Source organism: Mauremys reevesii, unplaced genomic scaffold (assembly GCF_016161935.1).
Source record: "Mauremys reevesii isolate NIE-2019 unplaced genomic scaffold, ASM1616193v1 Contig7, whole genome shotgun sequence".
Taxonomy (NCBI): domain Eukaryota; kingdom Metazoa; phylum Chordata; order Testudines; family Geoemydidae; genus Mauremys; species Mauremys reevesii.
The window spans coordinates 963,617-976,314 of NW_024100884.1; the positions used below are offsets into that span (position 1 = coordinate 963,617).

General features: G+C 55.0%; 1 protein-coding gene across 1 annotated transcript in view; it reads left to right on the top strand.

Annotated features, from left to right (window-relative positions):
* The window catches only part of LOC120394622 (butyrophilin subfamily 1 member A1-like), a 62,329-nt gene extending 51,918 nt beyond the window's left edge, over positions 1-10,411 (top strand). The window contains exon 11 of the mRNA XM_039518860.1: positions 9,832-10,411. Coding sequence (XP_039374794.1) covers positions 9,832-10,391 — 560 coding nt within the window. The 3' untranslated portion in view covers positions 10,392-10,411. The remainder of the gene's footprint in view (positions 1-9,831) is intronic.
* The last annotated feature ends 2,287 nt before the right edge of the window (positions 10,412-12,698 follow it).

Here is a 12,698-nt window from a genome sequence, read left to right on the forward strand (position 1 = left end):
AGTGATGATGAGGAGGAGGAGTTGCTGGCAGCAATCAGGACAGACTGGCCGGGCAAGGCTAGAGTCAGGAAGGCCAAATGCTCCTTCTGGGTTATTTCAGACCCCTACCACTGCCAGCCCTGCTTCCCTCCCCGCCCTTGCTGCCCCCAGCCCAGCGCAGTCTATGGCCACAGGGCCGTGGGCAGGGCTGGGCTCTTGGGGCCATTTCACATCCCTGGCCCTGAGCCTGTTGGGATCCTGAGCCCGGCTCCTCGATGCCTCATTCTAGGGAATCTCCAGCCCCTGGGGAGCCTCCTGCCCCCCATCCTCCCCAGCAGCTGCCCTGTCCTGGGCAGAGTTCCAGGCCCTGAGAGACTCACTGGCTGCTCCCGGCTGGCCAGGCCCAGGGTCTCCAGCAGGGCTGTTGGTGCTGGCACCGCGCTCGCTGCCAGAGCTCCCAGCCCCTGACCCAGCCCGGCCTGTTGTCCCAGCGCTGACCCCTCCCCTGGAGGTGGAGACCCTGCTGCTCTGCCTGCCTGAGCCCCTCTTCTTGCTGCTGCCTCTGCTGCTGCGCTCACAGGCTTAGCCTGTGCCAGGGCCAATGTCGTGCTGCGGGGGCTGCTCCTTCCCTCAGCACCTGGGTTCTCTGTGTCTGCGGCAAATGGCAGGTGAGTGGGCAGGGACCTGCTCAGAGACACACGCCCTGTGCTGCACCCAGAGGGCAGAGAACAGCCAGGGCTGGGCAGCAAAGTGCCAATGTGCTGGGATTAACCCTTTCCTTCCACCCACCCTACCAGCCACTGACCACTCGACTGCCCATGCTCTGACCCCAGGGACCCGGGTCTGGCAGCTCCAGGGAGTCACTGGGTGAATGTGTGGGGCAGAGTAACCAGGGTTCCCTGCATCCCAGGGTCCCCGTGTGCAATGGGGACGGCCCTGCGCTGTCACACAGCCCTTAGGGGCTGGGCAGTGAGCATTATTATTGATATAGTGCCCACAAGTGAGCCAGGCCCTGCAGAGACAGAACAAGGGGCTGCCGTTCTACAGGGCTCCTGGTCTGAGTATGGACAAGGCCCTGCAAGGGCAGCAGCAAACACTGAGATAGTGCAAGGATCCCAATGCACCCTTGGGCCTGTCTGGCTGGGTCTGACAGAATATTGTAGTGACCTTGTTGGCTCCGTGCTGGGCCCTGGATCACCGTCAGTTCAATATCCAGCCATCAGGGGGCTCAGTACCCCCCCAGGGCACAGAATCATAGAATATCAGGGTTGGAAGGGAGCTCAGGAGGTCATCTAGTCCAACCCCCTGCTCAAAGCAGGACCAATCCCCAACTAAATCATCCCAGCCAGGGCTTTCTCAAGCCTGACCTTAAAAACCTCTAAAGGAGATTTCACCACCTCCCTAGGTAACCCATTCCAGGGCTTCACCACCCTCCTAGTGAAAATGTTTTTCCTAATATCCAACCGAAACCTCCCCCACTGCAACTTGAGACCATTACTCCTTGTTCTGTCAACTACTACCACTGAGAACAGTCTAGATCCATCCTCTTTGGAACCCCCTTTCAGGTAGTTGAAAGCAGCTATCAAATCCCCCCTCATTCTTCTCTTCTGCAGACTAAACAATCCCAGTTCCCTCAGCCCCCCCTCATAAGCCATGTGCTCCAGCCCCCTAATTATTTTTGTTGTCCTCCGCTGAACTCTTTCCAATTTTTCATCCTTCTTGTAATGTGGGGCCCAAAACTGGACACAGTACTCCAGATGAGGCCTCACCAATGACAAATAGAGGGAAATGATCACGTCCCTCGATCTGCTGGCAATGCGCTTACTTATACAGCCCAAAATGCCCTTAGCCTTTTTGGCAACAGGGGCACACTGTTGGTTCATATCCAGCTTCTCGTCCACTGTAACCCGTAGGTCCTTTTCTGCAGAACTGCTTCCTAGCTATTCGGTCCCATGTCTGTAACAGTGAATGGGATTCTTCCATCCGAAGTGCAGGACTCTGCACTTGTCCTTGTTGTACCTCATCAGATTTCTTTTGGGCCAATCCTCTAATTTGTCTAGGTCCCTCTGTGTCCTATCCCTACCCTCCAGCATATCAACCACTCCTCCCAGGTTAGTGTCATCTGCAAACATGCTGAGGGTGCAATTCACGCCATCCTCCAGATGATTAATGAAGCTATTGAACAAAACAGGCCCCAGGACCGACCCCTGGGGCACTCCGCTTGATACCAGCTGCCAACTAGACATGCAGCCATTGAGCAGGGGCAGCCAGAGGGCAGGGACAGCAGGCTCAGAGATAGCCACAGGCAAGAGAGAACAGCTTAGGAGGTGGGATGGGGAGGCCAGGAGTCAGGTGGGAGGCAGCATCCTGTGCTGAGTTGCTCCAGGTTCTCACTCAGGGATGCAGGCTCCATGCTCTGTGAGCTCTCCTGGGAGTCCCTCTCCTCAGTAGCTTCCTGTTTCTGGGATCCCTTCAGCTGAGCCCTGGTAACTCTTTATCAGGCTCATTAGCTGTTTAGCTGCCAATCAGGCACCTAGGGATTTAATTACTTCCAGGTGGGGCTGGGTTGGCTGGTTCTCCCTTACAGGAACCTGTCACAAGTAGGCTGGTCCCTGACTCCCCTAAAAGGGTCGACCCCCATGACCTCTCTTCCCTAGTCTACCTAAAGGCAGGCTTGACCATGGCTAACACTTGGTTATGTTCTGCAGCCAGGGGGCACTTCCTGCCCTTCTGCCACAAGGAAACCTACAAGGCCCTTGGCCATATTTTTATTCTCATCACTGAATTGTGAATAAATGAAGAGACCAGGAGTTGTGTTCCCCACAGTCCTGTGTAGCTCATGTGATGGGCAAAATCCCCCATAGTCTTCAACATGGCCTAGTTAGCAGAAGTAGGCAATAGCACCGGGCTTCCACCATTGCTGTCATGTTGCTGTAACAGATACGGGCTGGCTACAGAGCCAGATACACACCAGATGTGCTCTTCACAAGGCCCTTTAAGGCTCTGCCAGGTATGGCTGAGGTTAGCATTAATAAGGTCTGTTACACACAGCCCCACTTAGCTACAAGGTCCCTCCAACAGCTGTCTCCCAGGACACACTCACACACGTGCCTTTGGAGTTAAGTTTGTCTTTCATTCAGAGAGCTCCTGATTAGCATCTCTTATTATTACTGAGCACAGCTTTTTTTTCCTGCAGCCTTCAGTAAATGAGCTCTGGGAGCACATTTCAGATCCTCTTCTGTCCACATGGCGGGTGTAACGTTAGCAGCTGGGAAAAGTGCCTTTCGGCTCCTCCCCTTTTCCCGTAGGATGGACTTCATTGTAGCCCAGCTCTGGTTTGGGCTTTGTGTTGCTCTTTCAGGTCTCTGCGGGGAGAGGTCCCCAGTCTCTTCCTTTTCTATTTCAGCTTCCTCTTGGGCCTGGTCTACACTAAAAAGGGGGTTCGAATTAGGGTACGCAAATTCAGCTACGGGAATAGCGTAGCTGAATTCGAAGTACCCTAATTCTAACTACTCACCTGTCCAGACGTGGCGGGGTCGAACTCCGCGACTCCCCCGTCGACTCCACCGCCACCGTTTGCAGTGGTGGAGTACCGGAGTCGACCGCGGCGCTTCCGGAGTTCGAACTATCGCGTCTAGATCAAACGCGATAGTTCGAACTCCAAGAAGTTGAACTCACCGCGTTGACCCGGAAGGTAAGTGTAGACTAGCCCCAACATGTGTTTTTATGGTGGCTTTTCCCTCCAGCAGGTGGAATCCCCACTTCAGACAGTCCATCTTCCACGCGATGGGCCTGTACCTCTGCACCCACCACAGCGCTGTTCTTGTCTCCAGCTGGCTGGTGTAGCTTGCTGCCCAGCTGCTCTGTTTTCTGGAGAAGCCGCGCCTGCTCTCTAACATAATTTCATCTCTTTCCACAAGGCCTTTGGGCTCTCCTGCTTTCTATGTATGTCAGAGCTGAGCTTCGTTCCACACTCGATCTTAAGCTAGTTCTGGAGATTAGTCAGCTCCTTCTGCAGCAACAAACATTGCTGTTCCCCGGTCACCTTCCAGTGCTGAGACAGTCTTCTTCCAGTGCTCCTGCTCCCGCTGGATGGCTTGGGCTGAGATCCAGTCCCTTGCCAGCGCATCTCCTCTAGCTCCAGCAGGGCCTCAGCCTTTGGGCCTGGAGGGTGCTCAGCTGTGCAAGGCCTTTTGCCCTGCTCCCCTCAGCTGCAGCAACATTTTCTTCTAGCTTTTCCCAGTCCATTAGTGGGTGGGTTTGTTGGGTTGCTGTAGAGGACATGGCCATTAGTGCAGCTTCCTTTGTAGCCAGCACCTCTGTATCTGTGCCTGTTGGCATCCAGCCCTTCAGTGCGTGATCCACTTGTTCCCCTAAAAAGTCTCCCAGGACACCTGCAGCATCACTGCACTCCCCTGTGTAAATGCAGCCTCCGGGTGATTTATTGCTGGGCTCTCTCTTATCGCACACACCAGAGCCTCAGCCTGCACCTCTGCCCTTGCCCTCACCCTCAGCTTTAGTCTGTTCAGCTCTGTAACTTATTCCAGGAGCTGTTTCTTCTCCTCTGTTAGGAAATGTCTAAATTTGATCTAAGAGGTGTGATTCCCAGCTTATGTAGACGTAGCTGAGCTAGCACCTAATAGTCATGTGGCCAGGCTAGCACAGGTGGCAGCTTCAGCTACTGCCTGAGTAGAAACCCGCCCAGCCCCCTTGGTACGTACTCAGGCAGCTGGCCCAAGCTGCCCTTCCTAGCCGGACTACACTGCTTCTATTAGCTGCGAGCTTCAGTGTGCTAGCCTGAGCAGAGTTAGTGCAGGTACGTTTACATGAGCTGGGAATCTCACCTCCCAGCTCAGTTGCGGACACTCCCAGTTTCCAGTTTGGCAGATTTCTTCCTTCTAACCGGTGTGGCAGGCTCCTGTGTCCCAGCAAACCCTGCTCTAGTTTCCCAGCCACACCACTCACATCCTGCAGCTCTTTCTGGGCCCCTCCTTCGCAAGGCCTAGGGCTTGTTCAAGCCCTTTCAGTTTTGGCTCCTGGGTAACTTTCCTCTGCATGGCTCATTTCCTACCTTGGCTGCCTAGAGACTGTTGTTTCCCAGCTCCCTGTTGCTTTGCACCTCCAATGGCTGAACTATTCTGGTCTCCAGGTGCTGCTTCTTCTCTAGGGCCAGGGCTCCTTGACCAGGGATACTGGCGATTTCAACTGCTGCTTCCTCCCTGTGGGGTGGTGCCTGGTGCTTGGTACATTGAGCAGCTGTGAGTTTATCCTGTATTTGAATAATCTCATCAGTCTTTCACTTAAGCAGGTGCTAGAGCTTTATCTCCAATGGCTGGGCTTCTTGGGAGCTAGGGCAGAATTTCTTTTGCCGAAAGCCCTGTTTCTTTTTTGGTGCCTTGACCTGTTTGCTCTCCATAGCCTCAACTTGGTGGCTTCTCTCCTGCTCTGTGAGTAGCTCCTTCTGCCTGTCCTCTGGTCACTGGGTTTGCTCCTGTTGCTTGGCAAGTTTCAGTAAGAAAACCTGCACCCGGGCCTACAAATTACAGAGCTGTTCAATAGCCCTCTCAGAGCTATTGTCACACCCTTCTCTTCGGACCACCAGAAATGCTGAATCACATTTAGCTTCTGCCTCAGCTCCCCTGGCCCAGAGAGCCGGCTGTCCCCTAGAGCTGCTGGTTGGATCATTTTCCAAGGGAGTCCTTTCAGGTTGTTGGGGGAAGCTACTCAAATGCCCCCAGTTCCCAAGCTTTGAATCTGGGAGGGAGGCTAAGGTATCCCTGGTAAGCAGAGGGACGTCTGAAACCCATGGCTGGCCTCTCCCTCTGAAGGTTTTACCCCAGGGCCTGCTTTCTTAGCAACCCATTTTACCCAGTATTAGAAACTCTCACTGCCCCATAGCAACAGCATCTCTGCCCCAAATCCAAAGTTCTTGTAAAGCAGCATCTTTTTATGTGTCCCTTTTCCCTGCAGTCAAAACAAATTAACCCTGGGGGGGTCACTCTTCCCAGTCCAAAATGGGGTTCCCAGAGTCCTGGGCCTGACCTCCCCATGGTACATGGGGTACATTTATTTGTATTTAATAACCTGAGACTCCCCTGTTCCCTGAGTGTTCTGGGAAACCAGACTAGTCTCCCTGTCCTTGCTCCTGGAGGCAGCACCATCTTATGTGCCCGTCCTGCCCACAGTAAGTGCACAGCATTGGACCAGCCCTGTCTGCGGTGGGTTAGGGTGATGCTTTCCAGTCACTGGCCCTCCCCAGTGCATCGCTGTGGGTGCCTGGGCACTTCCAGCAATGGGAGCTGGAACACCCTTGGCTGTTGCTGGCCCTCCAGACACCAGCTTGGGAGAGTGAATGTTCCTCCGGCGGGGAAGGTGTCTGTGTCGTGCTGCTCTGTCAGCCCTCCTGGGTGAGTCTCAGAGCCTGGGGGACAGACGTCAGCTTGTGGGGTTTGTGCTACAGCATTAAACACAGCTGTGCAGATGTTGTGTCTGGGGCTGGAGCCTGGGTTTGAAGCCCCCACTTACACCCTGAGCCAGAAGGTCTGTACGGCTCTTTTTAGCGCCATAGCAGGAGCCCCACAAACCTCAGTCTGTTCTCCTGGCTCTGAGACTTGCTGCCGCGGGTTGTGTAGACGAACCCAAAGTGTCTCCAGAATCTAGGTGTGAAAGTTCCCAGCATGTCTGACCCAAGGCCGGTTAATGAGACTGGTGCTGTTGTTAGATGGAGACACCTGAGCCCTGGGGCTCTGAGACGGGCTCCATGACCATTATCCACTCTGGGAGATGCCTAGATGCAGCTGCAGAGGGTCTGTGCTGCTCACAGAGTCCAGGGGACAAATCGCTCTGAGCAGAGAGTTCAGGCTGCAGCCGAGACTCCATTTTCAGCCTGGTTTTTGGGGTGAGATCAGGAGCTGTGGGGGGTGGGGAATTTTTCTACCCAGGGCAAATTTAACAGCAGCTCTGGGGTGTTTCACAGCCGATGTCCTGAGCCCATAACTCTGCGTTGCTGGGGATGTTGACAGTCACTCACTGCAAGTCACTGGGGTTTGGGCTCCTAAGTTGTTCAGACAGGTTTGAAGTGGAGCTGGGTGAAATGTTTCGGACAAATAGTTTATTTGCTGCAATATATTATTTTGGATCGACTGAAACTTTGCAAATCCATGTTGAGTTTGGTGAATGATTTGAATGAACAGAAGAAGGTGCCACCACTTCCCTTCTAGCCTTTAGCCCAGTGGCTGGGCCCTCAGCTGGGAGCTCCAGGTTCAATCCCCCACTGTGATATGTGGGGCAGGAATTGGAATGGGGGTCTCCCCCCACCCTCAGGTCAGGGCTGGAACCACTGGGCTCTGGGTGTCTGATGTGGGGCTCCCTCAATCTCTCCTGCTGAAGACACCCCCTGACTAAACACTGCCATGGGCCCTTGGCCAGAGCGTGGGAGTGAGAATGATTCTGCAGCCCAGTGGGTCGGGCTCCAACTGGGAGCCCAGAGTCCAGCTCCCCTGCCCCAGTGACCCTGTAATTATTGACCCATAACCCCAGTCAGGGGCGGCTCTAGAAAGTAGGCTGCCCCAAGCAGCGTGGAGCGCTGCGCCGCCCTTCCCCGGTCCCGCGGCAGGTCCCCTCTTCCCGTGGCTCCGGTTGAGCTCCTGCCGGCATGCCTGCGGCAGGTCAACCGGAGCCCGGGACGAGCGGACCTGCCGCAGTCAGGCCTGCGGGAGCTCAACCGGAGCCGCGGGAAGACGGGACCCGCCGCAGTCATGCCTGCGGCAGGTCGACCGGAGCCCGGGACGAGCGGACCTGCCGCAGTCATGCCTGCGGGAGCTCAACCGGAGCCGCGGGAAGACGGGACCCGCCGCAGTCATGCCTGCGGCAGGTCTGCTCGTCCTGGGCTCCGGTCGACCTGCCGCAGGCATGCCGGCGGGAGCTCCACCGGAGCCAAATGCCGCCCCCCCGGGAAACGGCCGCCCCACGCGCCTGCTTGGCACGCTGGTGTCTAGAGCCGCCCCTGATCCCAGTGAGGGGAGGAGTTACGACCCCTGGCACAGCAGTGCCTCAGCCATGTCAGTGCCCCCGTGCAAACCCCTAGTGCAGGTGCACTGGGCAGGTGTGAGCTGGGACTGGCCCTGGGTGCAGCTTCTCCCAGATGGAGGGGGCAGGAAGTGGGGAAATGCCCCCACCCTCCCCACTGCCCAAGCCTCATTAGTAATGGCCCCTGTTGCCCGCATTACCCAGTTACACCTCCAAGCACCCCCCACTGTCCTGCCCCCACCCAGGAGCCAAGCCCAGATCCACTTCCCATGGCCTGGGGGAGGGGCTGGGCCAGGCGAGGGAAGGGGCCGGCTGTGGAGTTTGTCTGGCTGGAAGGTGGTGCCCATGGGGCCAGCCGGCATGGAGACTCCTAGCTCCACCCCTGGGGCAGGGCTGCCTGGCCAGTGTATGTGGGGACAGCACCGACCTGCTCTTAGTAACAAACCAACCACACACGGCCCCAAAGCAACAGAGATGCAGGCCTGCCCCCTTCATCCTTCTCTGCCCTCTGGCACCTGCACCCCTCACCCCCCTCTAGTGCCCTGGTACCAGCCCCTTTGTTCACTCCTCTGCCCCCCATCTCTACCTTTGCCCCCATCTGCCTCCATAGTGCCTGCCCCTTCCCTTGCTCCCTCTGCCTGCCTGGTGCAAACCCCTTCCCTTGACCCACTTTGGGCCCCCTAGTTTCAGACCTTCCTTTCCCCCATCTCTGCCCCCCTGGTGCTCACCCCTCCCCACACCCTCTCCTCGCCTCCGGGTCCCACCCCTCCCCTCATCCTCCCTCTGTCCCCTGGTGCCCACATCTCCACACCCCTGTGCCCCCCTAAGGCCCACCCTTCTCCACACCCCACTTTCTACCCCGGTGTGCACCTGTTCCCTTCCCCCACTCTGCACCCTGGAGCCCACCCCGCTCCTGTCTCCCCTCCTTACATCTGCCCCTCTGCTCAGCCCCAGCCTCCCTCCGGGGGACTAGCCCTTCCTCACCCCGCACCCCACCCCACCAATACCCACCCCTACCATCATGCCCCCTCCCCCTTGATGACAGCCCCTTCTCTCAGTCCCCTGTTTCCCCCTGGGGTCTGCCCCACACCTTTCCCCCCATATCCCTCTGTCACCTGCCCTACCCCACACCCGCTTCCTCCCCTTGTCACCAGCACCTTCTCCCTCCCCCTCCTTTTCCCCTGGTGCCAGCCTCTCCTTCTACCCCCCTCTGCCTTCCCAGTACCTGCCCCACTTCTCCTCCCCACTCCACTGGAGCTCCCCCCATTCCTTCACACCTCTGTGCCCCTGGTGCCCGCCCTTCCCTTGCTTCTCTGTGCCCCTGGGGTCTGTCCCCTTCTTCTGCACTGGCGCCCACCCCTCCCCTCACCCCTGGAACCTGCTCTTCCCTTCCCCTCCCGTCCTCCTGATGCCCACTGCTTCTCTTGCCTCCCTTGCTCCACCCCTCACCCCTGCAACCCCTTTGAATCTGCCCCCTTCACCCTCCCTGCCCTCCTGGTGCCGGCTCCTCTTGCCCCCATTGCCCTTGTGCCTGCCCTCCTCTGCCCCTCCCCGCTGCCCCATAACCGGCCCCTCCCCTTTCCTCTCCCAGCATCAAGCTCTCTCTCCCCATCCCTCTGCTGCCCTCCCCTCCTCCCCACTGACACCCTCCCACCCCTGCCCCAGCATCTCCCATTTCCTCACAGGTAGACGGACCCTGATTCCCCTCAGGCAACAACCCCTCCCCCACCCTGCACAGTGATTAACGGGGACGCAGGTTAATTTCCCTTTGATCCCAGTGACCAGCCCCTGCCCCCGGCCCTGACTCTGTGACTCTCTCCCCAGTGGACGTGACTCTGGATCCAGACACGGCTCATCCCTGGCTTGTCCTGTCTGAGGATCGGAAACGTGTGAGAGACTCAGACACAGAACAGGATCTGCCCGACAACCCTGAGAGATTTGATACTTATCTCATTGTCCTGGGTGCTGAGGGGTTTGCGGGCAGGAGGTGTTACTGGGAGGTGGAGGTGGGAGACAAGACTGAGTGGGAGCTGGGGGTTTGTAGGGAATCTGTGAGCAGGAAGGAGTGGGTCACACACACACCTGAGGATGGATTCTGGGTCGTGGGGCTGGAGGATGGGGAATACGAGGCCTGCACCTGCCCCTGGACCCCCCTCCCCGTGAGCGTCAGGCCCAGCCGGGTGGGGATTTTCCTGGACTATGAGGCGGGCGAGGTCTCGTTTTACAATGTGACTGACAGGTCCCATCTCTTCACTTTCACTGGCACCTTCTCCGGGAAGCTCCACCCTTATTTCTATCCTGGTGCCAACACTGGGGGTAAAAACGCGGCTCCGCTGATCATCTGCCCGGTCCCAGCTCAGGCCGGAGGGAATCTCGGTCCCTGACAGTGACCCCGCGGCACAGACTGGCCCCTCCCATCCCCGCTGTTCTTCCCGCCCCCTGGTGGTGGGGGCCAGTTACTGCAGGGAACTGGATTTTTTGATGCTGCCCAGAGGCTGCCAGTTTCCCTTTTCAGTTGGAGTAGAAACCCGGACACCTGGTGACCACAAGCCAGGCTGGGTGAATGGGAACAATTGCTGGAAGGAGCCCAGACAGCTTCCCCCTCCCCACGCCACCCCCTCCCTCTGTGTTTGCTCCACCCCTGGCACAGGGTGATGCTGGTAAGAAATCCTGCCAGACAGCTGGTGCGTTTTGCTGCCGTCACCTTTCCCCGTCCCCTGCCCAGGGGTAGCAGATGGTGACGGACGGGGATCATTCAATCCTGTCAGAATATTCTACCCCTGTGAAATCTCAATGCAAAATATGAACAAAAAGATTATACTAAATTAGAAACTGTTTTATTTTAAACAAGAATATTTTCATTTACATTTCAACAGTATTTCAGAAACAAGCCTCTAAACATATTTTTAGAAATGGAATTATTTACATTTATTTTTATTCTTCCCTCAAATCTATATTGAGGTTTAACTTCTCTACATAGCATCATTTGTATTTCAACTGTGTCATTTCAGGAAATCCAAAATATTTCTCTTATCAAAATAATTATTAAAACCTATCAGACTGGGTTGTTCAGTTACAGTGTACATGTGTCATAAACATCACAACTACACATGTGCAGCTGCTCTCTCACTCTCTTTATTGTCTTGACTGGTTCTCTCCGGCAGGCAGGGCACATACACCCACCTCCTGCACTACAACTTTGACAATTAATAGGTGAAAAAATGATAGAATTAATTAAGCAATATATTTAAATTAACTCACACAAGATTATAAAATAGTCTTTGAACTTCTGCCAGCATTAATTCACATGATTTTTAACTTTCTAGCTACATATAATCAGTAATCAAGACATGACCCTTCCTTTCTTGTTCTCACATCAATTAAGAAAACACGGTCCCCAACCTCAAATGCTAGCTTCCTGTAGCTAGAAATCTCTTCTACAATATCCTTTTTTTAGTTTATTTTTCTTTAGAAATATTATTTGCAGGCAATGTACTGTCAGTGTCCACTGTTGATTTTAATGTACTGCTGGGCTGTTCATGTTCTTGGTTCTAAGGACGTAACAAATGTATTTTTGTAAAAAAAACAGAGAAGGGGTTGTATTCCTTTACTGAATCATCACAAATTAACTTAACTGTATTAAAGATGCTGGCACTTAATGGCCCATAACATGAAATTTAGTGAAGCTTTATTGGGAAACCTTTCTTCTCAGCCATAAATCAATTGAAAGGGGGTTATTTTTGTTGTCATGTGAGGTTTAGAGTACAAAGAAAATAAAGTTTATCCAGGAAATTCATCACAGTTCCTCTGGGTTCTCTGTCCACCACCTTCTGGAATGCTGTGTACAAATAGTGACTGATTGGTCTAATTCATTGAAATTAGCAATTGAACCTCATTTCCTGAAGAGCTAGCTGAGCAGAGTATGAGGGGAGGCACATTGCATGGCATTGCTAGGACTACTTTTTGTTTTAAACGTGATGCACTATGAACATTTTCAATGTAATAATTCAGTTTTGAAAATTTATTCATGCCCTAAACTTACTTTGATTATTTGAAAATAAATACCCTAAAGTTATCTTGTGATGGATTCTTTTGTGTTTTTATCCAGTCTGCTGCTGTCTAGGTGGCATGGGGCTGCTGAAGTCAGGGCCGGCTCTAGGCACTAGCAAACCAAGCACATGCTTGGGTGGCACATTTTCAAGGGCAGCTTTCCAGCCAGCCTTTTTCTTTTTTCTTTTTTCCCCCACTTGGGGTGGCAAAAGCCTAGATCCAGACCTGGCAGCAGCAGCAAGTCCTGTGCAGGAGGCACCCTGGGACTGCTGTGGTTCATGTTGGGGAGCAACGCAGTGCACAGAGGTGCACAGAGCTGCCTGCAGGTGCTGCAGGGTGGCCGCTCCCCAGTGCCACAGCTAGGGCTGGGCAAACCAGCCCAAGCCGCCCAGGGGCTGCGGCAGGGTGGCCAGGAGTAGCGGGGACATAGAGAGGACTGGTACCCGGGGTGCTGCCATGCAGGGACCATGTCCCGCTCTCTGGGGCTCCACTCCCTCTGGGGCTGCCCTGCCCTGGCTCCTCAGCCCCGTGCCAGGGCAGTTCCCCTGGCTCTGCCCTCCCGGGTCCCAGCCAGTCCTGGAGGTGAGAGCCCTGGCTGGAGGGTGTGACATTATGAGTGTAATATAATATTTCATTGAAAG